Source organism: Lytechinus variegatus, chromosome 15, assembly GCF_018143015.1.
Source record: "Lytechinus variegatus isolate NC3 chromosome 15, Lvar_3.0, whole genome shotgun sequence".
Classification (NCBI taxonomy): domain Eukaryota; kingdom Metazoa; phylum Echinodermata; class Echinoidea; order Temnopleuroida; family Toxopneustidae; genus Lytechinus; species Lytechinus variegatus.
Genome location: NC_054754.1, coordinates 30,296,733 through 30,318,584, shown reverse-complemented (window position 1 = coordinate 30,318,584; position 21,852 = coordinate 30,296,733). Strand labels below are relative to the sequence as shown.

The following is a 21,852-nucleotide window of genomic DNA, read 5'->3' as shown; positions in this document are numbered from 1 at the left end:
ATCATGTATTCTTTTTTATTCTTGGTTTTACCAATATTATAACTTTTTTTATCATACATATATATTCCTCTTTATTGTTGTTCTTACCAATATCATACCTTGTTTGGTCACATATTCTTTTTGTCGTTTTTACCAATATTATACCCCTTTTTGATCATATATTCTTTTTTTATTGTTTCACTTAGCTGGAGGTGTGGACCTTCTCACGGATCTGAGAACCAAAGCGCCTAAAGCCGGGAGGATAAAAGAAATCGTAGGAGAGAATGGATGCCTTGTATACAGATTCAAACCACAGGGCAATAGTACTTTTCCGACCTCTAGTGTAGTTGGTTCAAGGTATACGGTAATCTTTATATTCCTCTCATCAGTGAAAAAAGTGTTATTTAAGTTTGCAGGAACAGATTTAGAGATATATTTTAGTTAGTCCACATCTACTCCTGATGAATGTGATATACGGTATGTGCATTCAAGAAGAAAGAAAATCAATTTTCAGAAATGAATATTCAAATGTCAGAACCACGAATTATGATTTGATTACGTAGCTGATGATTTTTTTTACAATATTTGCAGGAAGAGGTTTTTAGATATTTTAGCAACTCCACATGTACTAGTGATATATTTGTAGTATTTGATATTTATCATAAAGCAACATTTATCAAAATTTTACGATATTCGTTTCTTTGACATTTTAAAAATGTATTTGATTTTAACGAATGATAAAACAAAATCCTTGATTACATTTTATCAAAACATATACAGAACTATCATTGCTATTCTCCATATTCTTAAAAACATTCTTTAAAAAAGAAAGAAATGGTAGAAAAGGTGGATTTGGAAAAATAATTTGTGTAGATTTCTTGTGCTTTCGTTTGTTTCAGTTGTAGACCTTGAATCGATTAAGAATATTTCTGATACATATGCATTTTTGTTTTCTGAGATATAAAGAAATAATATTGGTTATATCATATTCAGGTCTCGAGTTGACATATATGTATAATTGCCTGAACTTTTTGCTATTCCCCCCTTTCTTTTTTAAACTGTATCATGGGATTTAGTGTTCAATTTCTTTTATTGTATTCCACAGCTTCCCAAGTAGTTTCACAGTACTGATGAACATGCAGTATGGCCAGGAGGAATTGGGAGACATAGTAACAGTTGTAGATGCCAATAATAACATTCTACTCAGATTAAGAATGGGAATTAATCTTTTAGAAGTACAAGTCAGGATAAAAAGATTAACATCATACAGGTATGTTATTCCATTTGTAAGAAAGGAAATACTTCCCTCTATCTTACGCTTTGATTCATCTTATACCTAGCTCCTACGATTTGTGCCACGATTAAAATCGAGCCCTAAATCGTGTAGTAATCATAGTGATCTTGTCGGATCTTATCAGATCTTGATGTCATTCATGGAAATCTTTTTTGATTGTAAAAAAAAAGAAAAGGACAGCTCATTTTTTTTTGCAATCAGCTGCAAAAGGCCAGTTGTGAATAATGATAATAAGAACTCTTGTGACCCAGGGTAGCCACTCTCAGCTGTGAGCTATTCTTTGTAGCTGGCCCAGCATATTATATGTTATTGTTACTCTTCTCCATTCTCATACGTCAAGCGCCTGACATGAAGGCAGAAGGTCCCATTTTTAAAAAGTCTTTGGTATGACTCGCCGGGGATTGAACCCACGACTTCCTGTTCATCGAGGCGGGCGCTCTACCTCTGAGCCACCAAGTTCCCACAGATTGTTCAGATTGTATGAGAGTGGGCATGAGCTATAACGTAACTAGTCATTAATAAATCATTGCAAAATTAGTATGACCTTTGAATGGTAAGTGACATAGTGCATGGTAATGCTAAATATATTGACCTCATCAAGCCTTTTACTTCCTGTATTTTAGAAACACAAAATACTGATAGAGCACATGGAAAACAAACCATGTCCCTGTGATTCAGATTGATTGTTCTCCAGCATTGTGCGCTATCTTAAGCACAACATTTTGATATATCTAAGATGAACAATGGTAAAATGGTCTTTGAATGACCTTGATCGAGGAAAAGGGATCATTCATGTTTATCACTGCAGGTGGTCCTTTTCAAGACCATGTTCTTACATCATGGTGTTGGCATATTTGCAACTCCCATATCCAGTGTTACAACATGCAAACCTTAAAAGCTCACTCATGATAACTTCATGTTTTAATTTCATTTGACAAAATCCACATTATAATGTAAAAGAGATACAGTCGATAGAATAAGCAGACTGGGTTGTAGGAAATTCACATAATTGCTGGAAAAGGTAAAAAGTCAACTAGATGGCTATAACTCAAAGGTGTTCCATTCCATCCCATGTCAATCCAATACTGATTCTAAAAAGTGAATTAAGAAGCTAGTGTTGGTCTTTAAGTTATCACAGACATTGACTTTGGAGGTGAGAATGATCTGATCATCAAGGTAGAATTACTAATGACTAATGTCTAAACTAGACATGGTTATCAGACTGATATTGACCTTGTATTGTCTACTCAAAGCAACAAAATGAAAAGGAAAAGAAAACTTGACAAAAAATGTGACCTCATCATAAAACATATTCATAAGAAATTTTCAATGAAAATTAGATCAGATGAATAAAATCCATGTGAGTGAACAACCTCTATTAATAGGCATATCTACATTCGGTTCTGTCACCTCAACACAAAGTTGGCCATGGTTCTTAACTTCGATCACTAATAATCCTAAGATTTGTGAATTGAAAAAGCAATGGGGAATAAAGCAAATAGCTGTAAAATCGTTTTTGATAAATCCCAATGCCATACTAAGCAACTTATACTAATTTCAATATTCAATTTGACTATTCATATTTGAATACATATTCTGTTAACAGATTTGAATGCTTTCCACATGTTCATGTATAAGAAAATTAGTGCCATACTTTTCATATTAATGTTCAAATTTAGGATAACTTAATCTGCTCTCTGCAAAAACAGAATTCGTCTGGTGATCAATGTCATCATGATGAAAGGATGTTGTTTTGGAAGATTGCGATGGTGTCTCGGAGGAGACAAAGTGAGAAATAAGACCTGAGATCAATGGTGAAAGCCTCTGTCTGACAATCAAGGAATTCACACTTTGCTCCGTTTGAAATTAGAACACCAACAGAGTAAAGCTACCCAGGTGCTGAGTTTTCTTTGATAGAAGCACATGCGAAAATATGAGAGGAACTGAAAGTTCAGTAAGATTTGAATGGAACAGTTATGATTTTTAGGCAAGTTTGGACTACACTCAGCAGATGATTTATCTTTCAAATCCCATTACCATATACCTTACACATACTGTGAAAGGTACAACACGTCTTCCTCTAAAGAGTAATTTTCAATTGATTTCCTGCAGCATCTAGTAATTGCTAAGTTGAAGTAAATTTTCTGCTTTTCTTGTACACATTGAAGAAGACAAATGAGATTTAATTTTTTTAAGTGGAGAAGTCACAAGATGTATAATATTGACACAGCAATCTAATTCACATAAACATTTATTTTCTTCCATTTTCACACAAAAAATAATTATCAACATGTAAAAGGTGTGTGAACAGAGGAAGGCATAACTCTCTAAGAGTAATTTACCTTGTGATAGGATACATCTTTATATGCAATACAAAGAAAGAAAAAAGGGGAATGGAGAAATGGCTTGAAGAAGACGATTTTGGCCTGATTATAATGCTGAAAGTGTATAACTTCCTTATTTGTCAGATATTCAATTAGAGTTTACTGACCTTTTACTCTAATTTCCCCAACCTTTTAAACTCTCATTTCCCCCTGTAAAAACGCCTTCCATGGGCTTATTGACCAGACCTGCCGAGGTATTTCCTGTGCCAATTACACCTATTAAAGCAACCTCTAATCATTTGATGAGCTGTGATGATAAGTTGATCTTTATCAATTTTGCCCAGGGTCTTCCTAGTCTGTTTGACAGCAGTTTAAGAGCTATTTTCATTGCTGTAGTTATGTGCTTTACAGGCACCTAGGTGTCGATGGACATTATGAATTACTTTTTAATTGCAATTAAATGAACAGTTATTTAACTAAATTCATTTAGAAATTGCCAAGTTATTCTTCTTCATTTATGAATTCTGTCAGATAGTCCCCCCCCAAAAAAAAAAATTAGGTTAGACTATTTCTAAGAACCAGTAATAGATACGAGCTTGCCATTTGATATATATATGTGTAGCACCATTAACAACAATAACAACAACATTGGGAGAGGTTTTGAACAGTAAAGTAACTTCTAGCTTAGCTGTTCAAATTATATGCTAGGGATCTCCAAAGCTGCATGATTTGTATGATGGGCATTTTTTTTAAATCAATACTTGCACTGTGGAAATTGATGTTGATATATCATCATTTTTTTCCAGCTGAAAAAAAATCAACTGACCATGGCAAAATGGTCATACTGTGAACCAGAGGCCTTGGAGGGAAGGTGGTGTAGGGTGTCCTTCATATCAAAACTAGAATTGAAATCAAAACTAGTTTGGTAGGAACAAACATTTATTCAGCAAATTGTGATGGATAATACTTTCAGGGAGCAAGCTGGCTCAAGTATGTGTCTGGTAAACAAAATTGTGTGGATTCAAGTCAAATGAAATTGAATGTCTAATAATAATAATGATAAATATAATGAGATAAAGAGCCCTTATTTACCAAGGGTAGCCACTTCAACTCTGGCCGATTTTTGAGTGGGCCCTTATATAATATGTTATCATTACCCTTTTCCATTCTAAAAAGTTGAGCACCTGACAAGAAGGCAGAAGGTGGATATGTGCGCAATATAAATACCCTATATTATTATCATTATTTTTGTTTTTTTTTATATGACTCAGCTGGGGATTGAACCCACGACTCCTGTTCATGATGTGGGCACTCTACCACTGAGCACACCATGTCTATTATGCCTACCTTGTATTGCCCTATTTATTTCATAAACACTTGTTCGGTTTAAAATATTTGTATAGCGCACGTATCCACCTTGTTTGTTAGGTGTTCAGGGCACTCCTATATTACCTTGGCTAAGCTCGGCAACCGATTCCAGTGCTCACTGCTTTTTGAGGAATTACTTCCTTAATAACTTTAAGCAATACATACAATTTCGCATCTCATTTTCACTGCAGCTGTTGGAATGACGATATTCTATATCTGAAATACCATATTTATCAGCAAACATCTAGTTGATCTGACAGCTTGTTTTGGGCGGGAGGGAGCTTTCTGTATGGGCTTCATCCTACAGATCACTCAGTACTAGGTGCTTCTGGAATAGTCGAGGGACCAAACAGGATCTCATAGGCTTAAGAAGCAGCTCAGGACTGGTATTCGTTACTATTCCTTTTTGAGCAAGATAGAAAGTTCATAAAGAAATGAAAATAATCCCTACCAAATATTTTGGATGCTTGAGTGGTTATCTTTCATCTGGGTTCCCACAGGAGCTTCGGACAAATATCCACCGCTAGTTTTCCAGTCTCTTGCCGTCGATGGACATTGAGTAGGCGTACCTTTATCAGATGTAATTTGCCAAATTTTTTTTCAACTTGACCCTTTGGATCAAAGCATACTTTGGATATAATTGGTAATAACTTGTGCCAAACATTTTTGGAGTCAGATTTCATTGATGGAGAAATTCAATATGGCAGATATGGAATTTTCTGGTCAAGGAACTAGTCCTATTTTGTGTGAAATGTGACCACACTTCCTAAACACAATTACATCTGTTTTTTCTGTACAAGGATTGACTTGAGCAAGTGTGAATTATTATATTTTATTAATTTCTTATCTGTGCAAACTTTTACATAGAGATATTGTGAAAAATTATCATTAATATGATAGCATTCCTCTTATTTAAGTCTCAGTATTGATGTGGACAGGTATCTCCATTCACGCCTTTTTTCCATGATCCTTGACAAATCATTCTTCTCTTTTCCTCTATTTCAGATTTGTTGCAGTTGATTTTGCTGATAATAAATGGCATAAGATTGCCGTTGGAATCAATAAAAACCAAATAAAAGTTTACATGGATTGTGCTGAGGTTGCTACACTACCCACAAGAGCTGGCAATGCAAGGATAGATTTCACCACAGCAGGCAAATTTGTATTGGGAGGACATTATAATGAAAATGATGATCCATTCAGGGTAAGGATTTAATTGCTACAAACTTTATGAGATGATTTCAAATGCTGATAAAAGTCCTATCATTTCTCTTACATTTAGGGAAGACAAAATGTTGATTATTTTTCTAACAAACTTTAAAATGTTGTTGTTCTTGGAATACATAATTGATCACAAGAAATCAAAACTATTGAAACAAATGATTGACCAAAATTGGGGATTAGTACCTAATATTGTATGGCTTTATGGAGGATAGTTCATACTATTACCTGTATGATATCAACAAACTTCCATATTTGGATAAATTCTTAGCCATGGTTGCCCAGAGCTTCACAGTTGGATTCGTGCCCTTTGGCAGTAGACTGCTGGTAATACATTCCTACTTCCAAAACTTATGAAGTTACCCCTTGAAGGCATAATGTATGAAAATAATATAAGTAGGTCACCTTGCCATTTTAGCGTGGCAAAAATGTGTGAAACATCGTTTCCTTTGGTTTTGGGGAAAAAAGTAATAATTCCCCACTGTGTATCTTAATGTAGTTGACCCGAATTGACCTCACACTGAAAACTGTTGCCAAGTGATACTTCTCCAATCCATCTCAAACTTCTTTCACACCTCTCTAGGCCCTGTTAGTATGATCTTTGCTACATTTTATATTCTTTATATTTTTTGTGTATGATTCACCATGTAAGGTCACTTTATTCTTGAACAATAGACTCTACAATGTCAAGAGTTACTGTGCTTTCATATTATTACTTTATTCGTCTCACAAAATCATTGCTATTTTATTTTCAAATAATCTGTTTCCTCATATGTTTTATCATAATGTCTTCCAATTATCCTACTGCTGCCACCATATATCAGTAGAGTCAAAACTTTCAGTTCACAGGTTGGATTGGATGGATGGTACAAGATTTCTGTTAAAATATTTTAGAACAATGCTCCATTGTTTATTTTACGAATAAAATATTTTTTAATCAGGAATTAGAACATAATCTGTTTATTTATGAATTCTGCAAATTATGGATGCTTTTTATTACAGAGACCATCTTGTTCAGTAGGATAGGCTATTGGTTGAATAAGTTTGAACAAATCAACATGTAAAAGTTTGGATGGTTTATGTCAATAATTCCTAGCGCTCAATATGAGGAAGATATCATCCATGAGAGGGAATGAAACCTGAAGCTTAAGGGTTAATCAACTTAACTTGTAGATGATTGGATAGCTTTTTGATCTGTCATAAACATTTGAGGAGGACATGGTAGGATGAAAAACAGAAATGTGCAAAAACTTCCTTGATTTTCCTGTGTGTTTTTGCTAAGGGTGGTATGATTGAGGAATACATTTTTAGCCTGTGTATTGACTATTTATTGTCACTCCGTGTTAAAACAAACATGAAACATTTGAAATAATGATGTGAGAAAAATAGAACAGAGTTATATTGTTAAATGCTAAAATTGTGTTTTTATAAAGAAATATAACAGTTCCATACATGTAGGATAAACACATATTATTAATATGTTGGTTTTACAATTTTAAGAGTTTCTTGAAATACTTTGGTTTCATTATTCAGGTACAACATTTTGGAAGCAAGAAATAAAAAAAAATCAAGTTTGTTAGATAATAAAATATAATGAAAATTATCTGTTTTGAAAAATCCCTCTTTGTTTGATGATTCATAAGTAGAATGTTTGTTAATCTGTTTATTTCATGATTGTTACATATTACCCTTCATCAGTCTTCCAATTTGGCATACACATATGTCTTTTCTTTTTGTTTCATTCTGTTCCAGGGAGACATCCAAAATTTGATATTTTCTGATGATTTTAAAGCCGTTAAGGACTGTGAATTTGAGTATCCATGCTATACAGAAGGAGGTTTATTAACAACAGTAAGTTTATTATTTCTCACCTTTCATATGGAAATGACTCTATTTAATTGCCTTTCCACCGTGTTTAGGATTGCAATGTGGTAAGAAAATATGGAAAATTAGAATTTTATACTGAATTTGTGTTTGCATTAATTCATGTTTGGATATATGGATTTAAGTTTTCTTCATTAGATCTTGGAGAAAATTGTATCATTATTAAGGAAGTATAGGTTTCATCGATTCCTGCAAAGTTGATCCAAAATAACTAAAGTACTGAAAATATTTTTGTGCATGGATATTCCTTCCTTTCTTCCATCCTTCTGCCCTTTTTCCTTCCTTCCTTCCTTCCTTTCTTTCTTTCTTCATTTGTTCCTTCCTTCAGCCATTAATGATTAATCCAGTCATTTTTTGCATTGATTTCATGTAATTCTGTTAATCTCATGTTCATCTCTCATTAATTACCTCATTCATTTATTATATGCTGATTTGTCTGTGTGAGTCTGTCTTTGTGTGTGTCTGTGTGTGAAGGGAGAGTGGCAACAGGGTAGTATCTTTGAAGTCAATCCACATTAATTGAGAAATGAATTTTGTATATAAATAATAGCTGGATTTATAAAGCACTTTTTGCCTGAGGATACAAAGCGCTGCTATTATTACCCCGGCTTTAGCTACCATCACCGGCGCTCGGTGCATTCAAGGAAATAATTTTGCCGGGTGCCCATTCACCTCACCTGGGTGGAGTGCAGCACATTGTGGATAAATTTCTTGCTAAAGGAGACACGCCATGGCCAGGATTTGAACACATGTCCCTCTGTTTGAAAGACGAGAGTCAGAACCACTAGACCACAGCGCGCCCACACAAAGGATAACAAGAGGGTGTAAATGTACATACTTTGAAAAAGGGTGAACTGCTTAGTAACCGTATGATATGACATAAAGAGGAAGGTGTCTTCATCATCCAGACATGAAGTCTAATGAGTTTTGATGGTTCCCATGACATTAAAAACATGATTCCGGTCTTCTAAGGAGACAGCTCATAATATCCCCTGACAGTAAACACTAATCAAGTTTCCTACCTTGTATAAGAATTAAGCCCATGCAGGGGGTGTGAGTGGGGGAGGAGGGGGGGGGGGGGTTATGGGCGTGCTCCCGGAGGTTTAAAGTAGATAGGTTTCTTATTTTAGTAAAATAGTTTTTGTGCATTTCTTGATAAAATGGATGAATATATCTAGTAAGAACAGTAAAATATCAAGATTATGCTTTGGGTGATGACTGCGAGTCACCCTTTCAGGGCTAAATATACTCCAAAGCAATAAGAGCTATGTGACATTGTGTAGCCTATTAATTGGGCTCATATCCCTTTTACTTGCCCGAAATATTTTTTGCAATTTATAATTTTTCCCATCTGTGCTGTAAAATGAAAATCAGCCCCTTCGAAGTTTTGCTGTGCCATAAATCTATTTACATTTTAAGACCTGCCCACCCAAAATGTCACACACACCTGTAAACCTTATTTCATATTACACCCACCCCTCCTCCATTAAAACCATGATGCCCATATCTATCATCTATGCCTAGTTATATATCCTGATCATAAAACCTGACTTGATTAATGCTTCTGGATTTAATCATGTTCAAAACATGACTAATAGATACAGCCGGCTTACATGCTAATAAATAATAAGTTACGTAATCCTATCAGTAGAGTCGACTTCAATTGGCAACATATTATTCCTACCATTAATTACTACTTATCATCTAAGTCATTTTAAAGGGAAAAGGCGGAACCAACAACCCAGTGTTTTAAATATGTTCGATTAGTAATACTTTAATTTGAAATAAAAAAATGAAAAAAATCCTGCTATTGATTTTGATGGGACTCACATATTTTTGCTTTACTTGTGCTAGATCATATCTTTTATTTCAAACTCTTGAGACTGTAATAATGATAAAAGCAAAGCCTAATAAGGACAGCATTTGGGGGACCGGTGATCTTTATTGACATTGACACTAATATGCAAACCATGCTCATTGTAGCTTTATTATGATGATTATAGACATATGGAACTGACTTTTTGATACCTCTATCGAATCTTGACCCTTTGTTATATTCAGTTATCACATGTCAGCATCAATATATGTCAGTGGCTTAGGGTAAAGGGCGAATAATTGCTTGGCCCATCATGCATTTACCATATACAGCCATAGATTTGGTATAATATGTTAAGTATTTCATCATATTCGGGGGGGGGGTACAAATAAAAAGTGATCTTTGCAGCAATCAAAGTTGATATTAATATGGTATGATTTGGCACAAGGCCAAGAAGTTTTTTTCATTCAATTAATATTTTTTTATATATTGATGACTTTAAGGCATCTCCTAATCAGTCTGTCTTGTCTGTGTCTATGCATTTAGTATCTGCACACATATAATGCCATTTTGTAGCTCTGTGCTATTGGAGTCAAACCTTTATAAGATGTGTAATATACCTGCAGTATGGGTATTTTTTTTTAATTTATTCATTTTTTAAAGATTGATTTATTTATTCATTATTTGTTTTGTTAAAATGAACAATAAGACAACAAAAATAGAATAGTCTAATGAACTGGTTCTTCTTTCACTGTTTGATGACAGTTTCTTTATGTTATTTTGCACTTGATAAACTCCATGTTTATTGTTGTCAGTTCAAGTTTAAGGTATAACATATTACCACCCAAAGGTTACATGGCATGATATTAAACTCTGAATCTGTATGTCCCTTGAGCTTTTGTGGAACTTGTCTTGTTCACTTTATGTAGGTGTAATAAGTACCTTTCTTCAAATTGAGTGCTATTGATAAATTATGACTTTGAAAAAAAAATTATTAAAATGATTACTGAATTACCATTCATTAATGTGTGCAGGCTGCACCAACAACTGTGAAAGTTGAGACAACACCGAAACCTACAACACCTGAACCAACAACACCTGAACCAACTACGCCTGAACCAACAACACCAACACCTCCAGAAACTACACCAGCTCCAACACCAAAGAAACCAGAGCCACTACCAACCCCTGAAACACCGGATGAAAAGGTAACACCAACGCCAAGCACTGAAGTATCTGTGAAGCCGGAATTCCCATCCACAACGAAAGAGTTGGATGAGAAGGAGAGAACAACTCCCGAGGTAAAACCTTCCCCAACCGTTGGACCTGTCCTTGTCACAATGATAGAACCATATTACACACCTACCTCAAAACCTTTCATGACAACCGCCATTGTGGATAAGGACTTGACACCAGAGCCTTCAAAGGATGTGACAATGGATATAAAAGATATTTTCACAACAATGCCACCTGTTTTCCCTGTCACTGGGACAATGACTCCGGTAAGTTGCAAAGAGCTTTTAAACTTCATCTTCCCTAAAGAAAATGTTCCTTGTATTCTTGTATAAATTGTATGTCCCATGATGTTGCAAGATTTATTTTGTTAATATGTAAAGGCATGGTCACACCGCCTGAGCGTTGTTGGAGCAGTCGTGGAGCGGAGGAAAAAAAATCATCACCGCTCGCTACCGTTCACCATTTTTTATTTTGATTGTTTTTGTTTTTTTATTTTTGTTATTGATTTTTTCCCCAATTTTGAGAGCGAAATTCGACCCTCTTTCCCTACCGCTCCACGACCGCTCCAACAACGTTCGGGCGGTGTGACCAGGCCTTAACAGTTATTGTTCACTCTTATGGAAACCCCTACATCAAGACACATGGATATGATATTAGTAACTAGTAGGTCAAAGAAAACTTTCAAAAAGTTTCATAAGATGCCCAATTTGGTTGTTGCTTATGAATCTTGATCCTGTGAATGAATACATTAGTAACGTAACACTACAGGAGTGAAGAAGATACTGCCAAGTAAATGTATATTTGTCATCTTCATGACTCGTTAGCACAGCACAGAGATCATAGTATTGTTTGTTACTCAGATATTCAGTGCTTCCCTGATAGTTTAGAGCTTAGAAGTATGAGTAACAGCTGTGTCTGTTTCTTGAAGAGCTTACCAGAATCTTGAGAAAAGTCAATTAGATTATTAACCAAGGTGATAGTGGCAAATGTCGTGCCCTTCACAATCTTCCCTCTCTGCAGGTAGGTGTACTAGCGCAGTTCTCGTACATTCGATTCACAGGAAATACCACACGATGTCAATACCCACCATCTACCTATTCATAGTATAGTTTGTACTATTCCCACACATTCTAGTGAATATAATGGAATGTACAATGTTTTTGTTGTTGAAAAGTTGCATTTCTTCTGTCAGGGATCTTTGGGTTCGATTCCAAATTAATTCTTTGTTAGTGATTGAAACTTGTGTATTTGAAATATTCAAAGTAAATCAATTTTAAAAGTGTGGTACTTACAGAGAGGAATTGTGAAAATGTATTTTGCATGAAAGGCTGAAAAGTATATTTCAATACATTCCATTTGATATGTTTTCAATATTTGTTATAAGTTTGTCTTATAGTTTTTGTATTTTTAAAGCTATATTCCCACCCAATTATTTTCATAACTGAATTTTGAGAAAGATATTTCAATGGCTTATTTATTTTCCTCCTTTTATCCTTTCTACTTTTCTATGTATTGCCCTTTGAGAAAAATGTCTCATCTGATTCCATGTTGAATATTACTTACATTGTGATTAATATGTTTGTGCAGATTAAAGCCTTAATAGAAAAATTGTAGAAAGAATGAATTAGTAATCCTGCTGAGAGAGATAAAATATTATAAATTTATATTTTGTGTAGAATACTCCAGAAAGGAAAATCCCCATTACTCAAATAGTTGTTGATAAATGCATAATGTGCAGGAATATACAGGAGCATTTGGAGGAAACCCTGATTGATATCCTACTGGGAGATGAACAAGAATCCAACTTTGCCATGTCATATAGAACTTTCAAGAAACCAATGTTTAGCATTGGCCAATCAGATCATTGATGTTTGAAGATTTTAAAATAAGACATGGCTATGTTGTGTGTGGAGTTCAGAGGGAAAGTGTCTTTATTTGTGTCTACCATAATGTGAAAAGAAATTTAAAAAGAACCTCCCCTCTTGTGACGACACAGAACTTTCTAGAAAATAGCAATCATCCAATCACAGATTGCCAAATATCCCTAATGCATGGTGTCCTGTTGAGCTGAATGATTCAATAACTTTCAGTTATAAAACCTTGCATATTCTATCTTTACTTGGCCATATCTGATTGGTTTGTATTGTTTATTATGCTTACTTCTTGGATAAAGTTCTTGGTTTGATTTCCATTGCAATACAGTCAATTTATTGAAATAGTTCTTTTCTACAGTTAACTAATTTTAGTATGCATTTAATGTTGAGATCAGCATAAAAAGTGTTTAAAACACATTCAATCATTTGAGAAGTTTTTTTTTTCAATTGTAAGAATGTCCAATCGAGAAAGTTAGGCAACAAAGTTTTCTTTTTTTAACTTGATAAATTTTTATTAGGCAGAGTTTCCAAGAAATAGGGGGTAAATTGTTCCAGTAATGTAAATTAGTAATATACAATATCAATTTTTTTGAAGTAAAAACCAGTCTAATTCACTGGAGAATGACCATGAAATGAAATTAATAGGCAATCTTTTTTTTAATTAATACTTCAAGAAGAGGGATTTTTATGTACTTTATGGAATGAATGGTGTAAAATGAGTGGTTGGTAGAAGAGATGTTGCTGATTTTTTTTGCTTGGATTTTGAATGAGAGCTCTATTATAAAGTTAAACCTGTGGCATTTTCTTGTTATATCTGTATTATACCCAAATAATGGGAAGTACTATTTCTTTTTTCTTTTGTCTTCTCTTTAAATGGTAGCTATGGTAAGGTGCAAGACAAAAAGAATACAGTGCTTATACAACACTGCATTAAGCAATAAATAAATGTTGCATATTTTTAGTATGATTATAAGAATAATCAAGTTCACTTGTTCAGAAGAGTATTAAACCACTAGCTACACTATGCTCTTCTAATTAGATATATGTCTTCTCTGAAAATTTCCTCAACTCAAGAGGGAAATTTGGGTTTCTTCTCCCCTTGAACTTTTGAACCATAACCTTGAACTTCAACTATAATGTGGTCTCAAGGGTAAATGGGATTTTCCCCAGTATTAGACATTAATGTAAATAGGAGAAGTGACACTGCAAGATGAAGCAATTTCAATTCAATTGTACCTTAATAAAATCACAGATTGGATAAACACCGCTCAGAATCCCAACAAATCTAGAGATTAATACTGTATGCATCAATAATATACCACTTTTGTATTGCAATATGGTAAGGGTTAAATTGAGTTAAATAATATTTGCATGTTGTTTTTTCTGCACTTTACCCACAGATTGGGATTTTCTTCCATATTTTGATTAGTGTAGACCCTACTTTATTTGATATTCAATATTTATTATATTTAGACATATTGCATTCATTTGCGTGAATATTGAACTTCTTTATCACACATGCATTTTTGTAAACTGAATACAATTTATATTTTGATATACACCATAAAAGGGCATGGTACTCTAGTAGTAAATGTATCTATATAATATCCTTTTCTGATTTAGAAATTAGTAATTAGTCATTGTATATTTCATTCCTCAGGATCGAATGTCAATATTAGAAAATGGCTTCCCTGGAGTTCCTGATGGTCTTATTGAATATCTTCAGAATAATGATGACAATGAAGTGGTAGTGTTTCTTCTTGAGCAACTCAGGGATGAATATCCAGTGAGTACTATGGAATTGCTTGACGTATCATTTCAAATGTGCTCGCCATTATTTTAATAGCATACTAACACAAACAGAAGATTCCTCTCATAACAGTCTATTTATCTATATTATATCCCACCACTGCCACCACAGTAACCAATACCAAACATGTGTTGAATTACCAGTCTTTCATATCATTTTTTATCCCACCGCTGCCACCAAGATAACCATTAACAGAACTGTGTTGAGTTACCCGTCTTTCGTATAATCACACTGCTGCCAACGCAGTACCCAATCCTAGAATTTGTGAAGTTGCCAGTCTTTTTTACTACTTAATATCCCACCGCTGCCACCACAGAAACCAATATAAGAAGTGTGTTAAGTTGCCAGTCTTGTTTACTGCTTAATATCCCACTGCTGCCACCCCAGTAACGACTACCAGAAATATGTAAAGATACACCAGTCTTTTCAGTGGCATGGATCATTATCCCACTTCAGTCTCCATTCCAAAGGGGTAGCATAAAAAACCTCAATAGATATTATCATCCCATGTTTAATATCAAAATAAATGTGCCCTCTTGATCAAGTACAGTGCTAAATATCCATCAGATATTGCAAGGTGGCACTTTTAACGCCACCAATAGTGAAAGCAACGTCAAGTATACATAATTGTCATTTCTTAAGATCTTGAAATATAATTTAAGCCTCAGGCCATAATTGATGTCAACACTTTTAATGATATACTTCAAAAATATCTTACCCTCCACCTTAGATTAAAGGTGTGCATTGTATGGTTGTTTAACAAAAAGTTGAACTAGTGTTGTCAACAACATTACAGTAATGGAACTAAAGGGCAATGTTTCATATTTTTGCCAATGAAACAAATTCTTTGCTTGTATTGATTTACTTTTCAGACAATTAAAGGTTTACCTGGTCCACGTGGAGAGCCAGGAGAACCAGGACTTCCAGGACCAGCTGGACCAGCAGGACCAAAGGGTATTGCTGGTGGGGTAAGCTCTTTGAGTTTGTCAATAGACTAAGAACTGCTTCAGAAGGAAATTTTTGCTGTTTTTCTAGTTTCATTAACTATTTTGATAATGTAAGAGGATTTCTTTTCACAGGAGGTTATGTTAAGTGAACAATTTGCATATATCTTTATCAATTTTATGCATGTTAAGAGGAAAACATGCATTTTGTAAATAAAGAATAGAAATTCATGATCATCACTTTTCCTTTATGAGAACTTATCTGATTTCAGTGAGTGTAATTTCTTTTTTCCTCCAACCCCGACAACATCTGCAAATAGGGTCATGGCATAGAGAAGTATATTCTGCCATTAATTTGATGTTTCTCTATCTGTTTTTATTCCAACTTCCAAGAACCCAGGTATTGGACCACCAGGGGCTCCTGGTCCACCAGGCGAAGCTGGCCCACCTGGCAAGCCTGGTCCTGAGGGGGAGATAGGTCCACCTGGACAAAAAGGAAACAAGGTAAATTACTTGTCCATTACTCTAGTCTACACCTTTCGAAGAGTAGTGTCAAAGTCTCATTAACATCCTGATTTTAAGAAGCACATTATGTGACATCATTTATAACTTCTGCATTAAAATGTTTTTCCAAAATTTGTTTTCCTCAATAAATATCATTGATGTCACTCTAGGAAACAAAAAGAACATTGTTTACAGTAGTGGATGCCATTAACAAAATTGCATCCCAAATATTTGAAAGAATGATAGTATTTTTTGCAAAAAGGGAACATAGGTTTTCAAGGTAGCTTGTGTTACTTAATATTGATCAGATCTATTTGCATATTGTCATTGCAGGTAATAGTAGGAAACATATCAGGATGTAAAGAAAAATATACATTCATACAAAAAATATTCAAGAGATTTAAAAAAATATTCATGAAATATTAGCAAAAAAATACTTTATACACAAACTAATCAATTTTAAACTTGAATATATTTCAGATTTTCATGTTTTTACATATTTCTAAAATATTTTGGGCTGTATTCGTATGCAGAGAGAATTTTCTCTGCAGTGCTGAATACGGGTATGTTTGAGGAATGTTTAGCAGCTGTTAACATGACAGAGTTCTCAGGAACATAGCTCATTTTTTCTTCGTGAAGGATGATAGGTCAACACTCAGTTGACCTTCAAGGAATTTATATTTACATTAGAGGTAATGTATTGGTAATGTAGGTCTTACAATGTGATTGGCTTCATTTTCTGGCAAAGTGAATCCGAATGCCAGGTAAGGATTAAGGAAAATGGGTAAAAGAGATTTATTTAGAATGGGAAAACTTTATTCTTATGTTTTCATCCTTATTTTGATTCGTATCTTTTTGTGCGTGTGTGTGTGTGGGGGGGGGTTACCCACATATTATATGACATATGCCATAGCAAGAATAGGAACAAATGACAACAAGAAAAATTTCTCTGTCAGAGGTTTGATGTGGATTGGCCCTAACTGAGGGAATTTGTGAAAACTGATTCGTGTATAACTATCGAGTGATAATATTCCATGAGCCGAAATTGATAATTTGAAACAACAACAAACATATTGCCTTTTTAATGGTTTTAATATTATGAGAATTTCAAACGAAGGCAGCTTTGTACTCTCACAGTATTTGAAAATATTATTTTACCTCCTTGAAATAGTTACATGATTAAAAAAAAACTGATATAGTAAAAAAGGAAAAATTTCTCTTATTTTTGTGACAAGAAATGTGTTAAATTTTGTTAATGTTCTTCTTTTGCACGCTGACGTTTGCAATTTTGCACATTCATACAATTAAATTCAACAATTGTAATAATTAGTTTTCTCCCCTATTTTTATATTAGAGAAGCTAATTAAAGGCATTAGTTCTTTGAGAACATCTTTATGATAATCATCAGTATCAATGGTTAGAAATTAAAATCTTGAGTCAAAGAAAATAACATGGAAACAATTGTCATTATTATCCCCCCAAAATTAATGTAGCGTGCAAAGAATTAAATAATGATTTACTGACATTTGACTGAAATATTAACAAAAATAAATGAAAAAGAATTAAAAACATACATTTTTAGTTTCCTCATATGGGGTCTGTTTTTTCTTCAAAGAGTAGTAAGAGTATCATGTTTCTTTATTTTTGTTTATTTGAATAATTTATTATCTAGAATTAGACCAGAAATCAGTAAGATGAATTTTCTGTTCTTTTCTAGGGCCTAAGAGGAATGAGAGGAGAAAGGGGGCAAAAAGGTGAAGAAGGAATAGAAGTGAGCAACTCTCTTATATTGAAAGATTATTTCTTACTGACTTCTGGATCTATATATTTATTTTTTCTCTAATTAGCTTGCAAAAATACTAATGCTGAGACAAACTCAAAATTTCTGCTAGGTTTGACTCTTTTAACACCTGATGACTTTTGATCACAAAAATATACACCTTTTTCTGGCATTGTTTGTTTAAGTTTATGTCTGTCTTATTTTGTCTTTTTGGTTGTTGAGGAAAAGGGTTTTTTAATTGCACAGACTTGCATAGATACTTTAACCTTTTTGAATGCATCTTCTAAACTTATAGAGTTTAGTCATAGATGAAAGTGCCAGAAAAGTATAGAAATTACTTTGAAATGAAGATAGCTTGCTCACTTTTAGCCCTTGCATGGACTTTGCCACATTGGGGTTGTATCTTGAAGTGGTTGTAGTGCTTTACTCTTATTTATTTGTAACAAAGGTATTCCAGATTATTTAAAGGTATTTGCTTGTAAACATATATTCAGCTATATTTACCAACAGTTTTGACTATGATATATTAGGAAGAGGTTTCACTTTCCAAAGTCATGATGCGAACAATTGCCATCAAGTTTTTTTTATTATTTTCTTTCATCAAACAAACAAAAACAAAAAAGCTCACGAAATATCAAGCATATGAACCTTACAATATGATTTGGTTTTAACAAATTCATTTTTTATAAAGTGAGGTGCTTATAACAATGTAAACCTCTGAAAATATTCTTTGAAATCGACACAAATTTGTTGATCTCTCATCATTGATAAGTATTTTCTTCACCTATTTCAACTAGTTCTCTATTGGACATCAAAATATCATTTGGAATATTCCTCTTTTTGAATTTTTAGTATGATACGGTGTCATTTGGTAGGGAGATTATTTTCCTTGCTGTGCACTGGAATCAAATCATTTTGAGTGGCAAAGTCTATGTTCACTGCTCAGTGCTAACAATGGCTTTTTTTCTTGGACCTCGGCAATCTGATATTAACCATGGATGTGTAATACAAACGTTAGCTATTGATCGTAAGGCTCATTTTTGCAAGAGATTGCATTTACCAGAATGTGCAATCGATGTTAAAAATCAGCTTTATGATCAACGTTTAAGCTTCGTGTTACTCAGCCAACATTCTAGTTTTACGATCTGTCCATACAGTTCGAGATCTCAAAAAAATTGCATGATATTTCTCTTAAAATTCATCAAACTATGATTTGTTTGTTTGGATTATAGGTGCCATTGAGTCGTTCTTGACTTCTGGTGACCACAAGGACAAACTTTCTTCATGCTGTTCTATCCTGTGAAAGCATGCTTAGTTCTCTCAAAGATTTTCCAGTTTTATTTTTTTTTATTTGTTCCTTGCTTTATAATATGATCAAAGGCGTGTGACCCAACCACTTTGGTCAATTGGTTTATATAGAAATATTCACATAAGATATTTGAATTGTATGTAAATTACCATAAGTAAATACTTTATCCATGTATTTTTAAAGGAGAATAGTATTTGACCGAAATCTAGGTGCACTCTCTTTAAAGAAAAAAATCCCAAGAAAGACCAAACTTCGTTTTTTTTTCCAGTTTTTACCAATGTTTCCAGAAACCACCCCCCCCACACTCAATATTTTTTTCTCGAGATCTTAAAGTTTATGGACAGAGAAACCTGGTGAATATCAGATTATACCCTAATCTAAACAGGTCTTAGGAATACAGATGTGCTTCCAGATAACCAATAACACTGTTTCTAACCTTGTGCATTGTTCTCTTTTTTTTAAGGTATATTTTGTCTGTAGTTGTGATATATCAGTTGTATATATTATACCTTGTGTAGTTACTCATAGATCATGATGGATTACTCATTTGTAGGATGGCCTTACCAAGGAAGCAATGTTACTCCCATTTTAAGCAGTTCTTTCCTGAAAGGTCTATGTTTCCATTCTATTTTATTTATCCGTTTTTAAAACTGGATGGTTTCTGTCAATCTATTCAGACTCCTGTAATGCATAATTACTCACTCATCACATCCTGATTAATCAACATATTTGTCATCAATTCAAGGATTTGACACACAATGTACAATATTATCTAATGACCTGTAAATGTCATATTTGGCCAACTTGCACATGATTGTACAATGGTCCTAATGTAATGGCATGCTCAGCGGTGAGTGATGTTCAATTTAATCAAAATTTTACTGTACAATTATAGAGGGTACTTTGTTTCAAAATGAATTTTGAGCAGTAGCACTAGATTTTACCAATATATGAATAGCATTCAGTCTATTGTAACTGTTTAATACTTTCTGTAATATTTGTTTCATTTTATAGTAGACTAAACATAGACCATTACTTTTATAACATGGAATATAGGCTTTTTAGTGTTGATATATCAAAGAATTGTAGTCTGTTAATATGTTTATTCAGTTTGATAGACAGAATGCATAACAATGCATGCTACATTGTTTTTTAAATAATATTTTTTTGTTTATTCCTATATGCACAGTTGCATGTGGATTCCCACTTTACAACTGATTGATAATCTTATATTTCTAACCTTTTTCCTCCTTTTCATTTATTTGCTCTGGCAACTTTTTTTGGTATGACACTTAACACTAATTTATTTCTTATTAAACATATGAATATCAGACTAGAAAATTAATATGGGATATTTTTGTAATTTTTCCTTTATCGATTGGAATTAATGACGATAGTGTAAATCATTCTTGATTGGTAAATTCTACCTAATTTTCAGGATATTTTAGTCTATCCGTGCCAAAAGTTGAAGGATTTTAATGTTGCAAGAAATGATTTGCTTTAACATAGAAATGGCAAATACAGCCATCAAAAAAATATAACACTATGGTTATGGAGACGATGAATAATATTTCAAAATATTTCATAAACTGCATACAAGACTAGTCATGCAAACAAAATATTGTTCTTGTCCTTTCTCCATTAAAAAAATTGGTAAAAAAAAGAATTTGGGTTGTCCCTGAATCAACAATCAGTTCACTCTTATTTTCTGGTATGAATATCTGTTTTCTGTTTGTAAAATATCTCTAGGAAAAAAACTGTATAAGCTGTAATAGTATCAAGACAGGCATGTCTCAGTCAGAAGCATGTAGAAAATCTGAAGTTTTTCCCCTCTGATCGCAGATTGATCTAGGTATGGATTGATCAAGACTGGGTAAAATTTTGTTCAGATCAGTCTCAGTTCTGCATTTAAATGATGTGATAACCTTGAGGGTTGGTTTTTATTTGTTTGATATGCACAGGGAAGAGATGGATCAATAGGGCCAAGGGGAGACCCTGGTCGCGCTGGACAAGATGTAAGTAATATTTAACTTGTATAATATTTGAGATAGAGGGCATCAATCCTCTCTGCCTGAGCTGGATGTTGGGTAAAATGTACAAAGATTTAAGGTTGACATCTTAATTTCCAATTACATGTAGTCAATTGATCATCAGTACATTGTAAAATTACACTAATGGGACATTCTCTATTTTCTTGTTGGTACTTGAGCATGACTTAGTCAGACTTACTCTTGTAAATCACTCACTGGATTCCACATGCAAAGTTAGCACTCTATTGTCACTAAATTCTCGAGATTGTACTTTCTTTCTTTTTATTTGTCGCCATCATATTATATTGCTAAGGTTAAATTGTTCCCAAACTTTAATTGAGCAAATTTAGCAAGCAGTGAAAGAATCAAAATGCAAACAATTTTTTCCCTAAACTGTCTTCTTAGCACTTTTTTTCTCAGAGTTGTGTTTTCCTAGTAATACTTATTTGTGCCAAATGAAAATGGTATGTTGATGTCTT

The 21,852-nt window shown here is 33.7% G+C and overlaps 1 protein-coding gene across 1 annotated transcript in view; it reads left to right on the top strand.

Moving 5' to 3' along the window:
* LOC121428430 (collagen alpha-1(I) chain-like) overlaps positions 1 to 21,852 on the top strand; it is a 61,728-nt gene that overhangs the window by 8,432 nt on the left and 31,444 nt on the right. The window contains exons 2-11 of the mRNA XM_041625031.1: positions 186 to 336; positions 1,085 to 1,249; positions 5,971 to 6,169; positions 7,939 to 8,037; positions 10,921 to 11,388; positions 14,657 to 14,782; positions 15,679 to 15,774; positions 16,144 to 16,254; positions 17,972 to 18,025; positions 21,305 to 21,358. Coding sequence (XP_041480965.1) covers positions 186 to 336; positions 1,085 to 1,249; positions 5,971 to 6,169; positions 7,939 to 8,037; positions 10,921 to 11,388; positions 14,657 to 14,782; positions 15,679 to 15,774; positions 16,144 to 16,254; positions 17,972 to 18,025; positions 21,305 to 21,358 — 1,523 coding nt within the window. The remainder of the gene's footprint in view (positions 1 to 185; positions 337 to 1,084; positions 1,250 to 5,970; positions 6,170 to 7,938; positions 8,038 to 10,920; positions 11,389 to 14,656; positions 14,783 to 15,678; positions 15,775 to 16,143; positions 16,255 to 17,971; positions 18,026 to 21,304; positions 21,359 to 21,852) is intronic.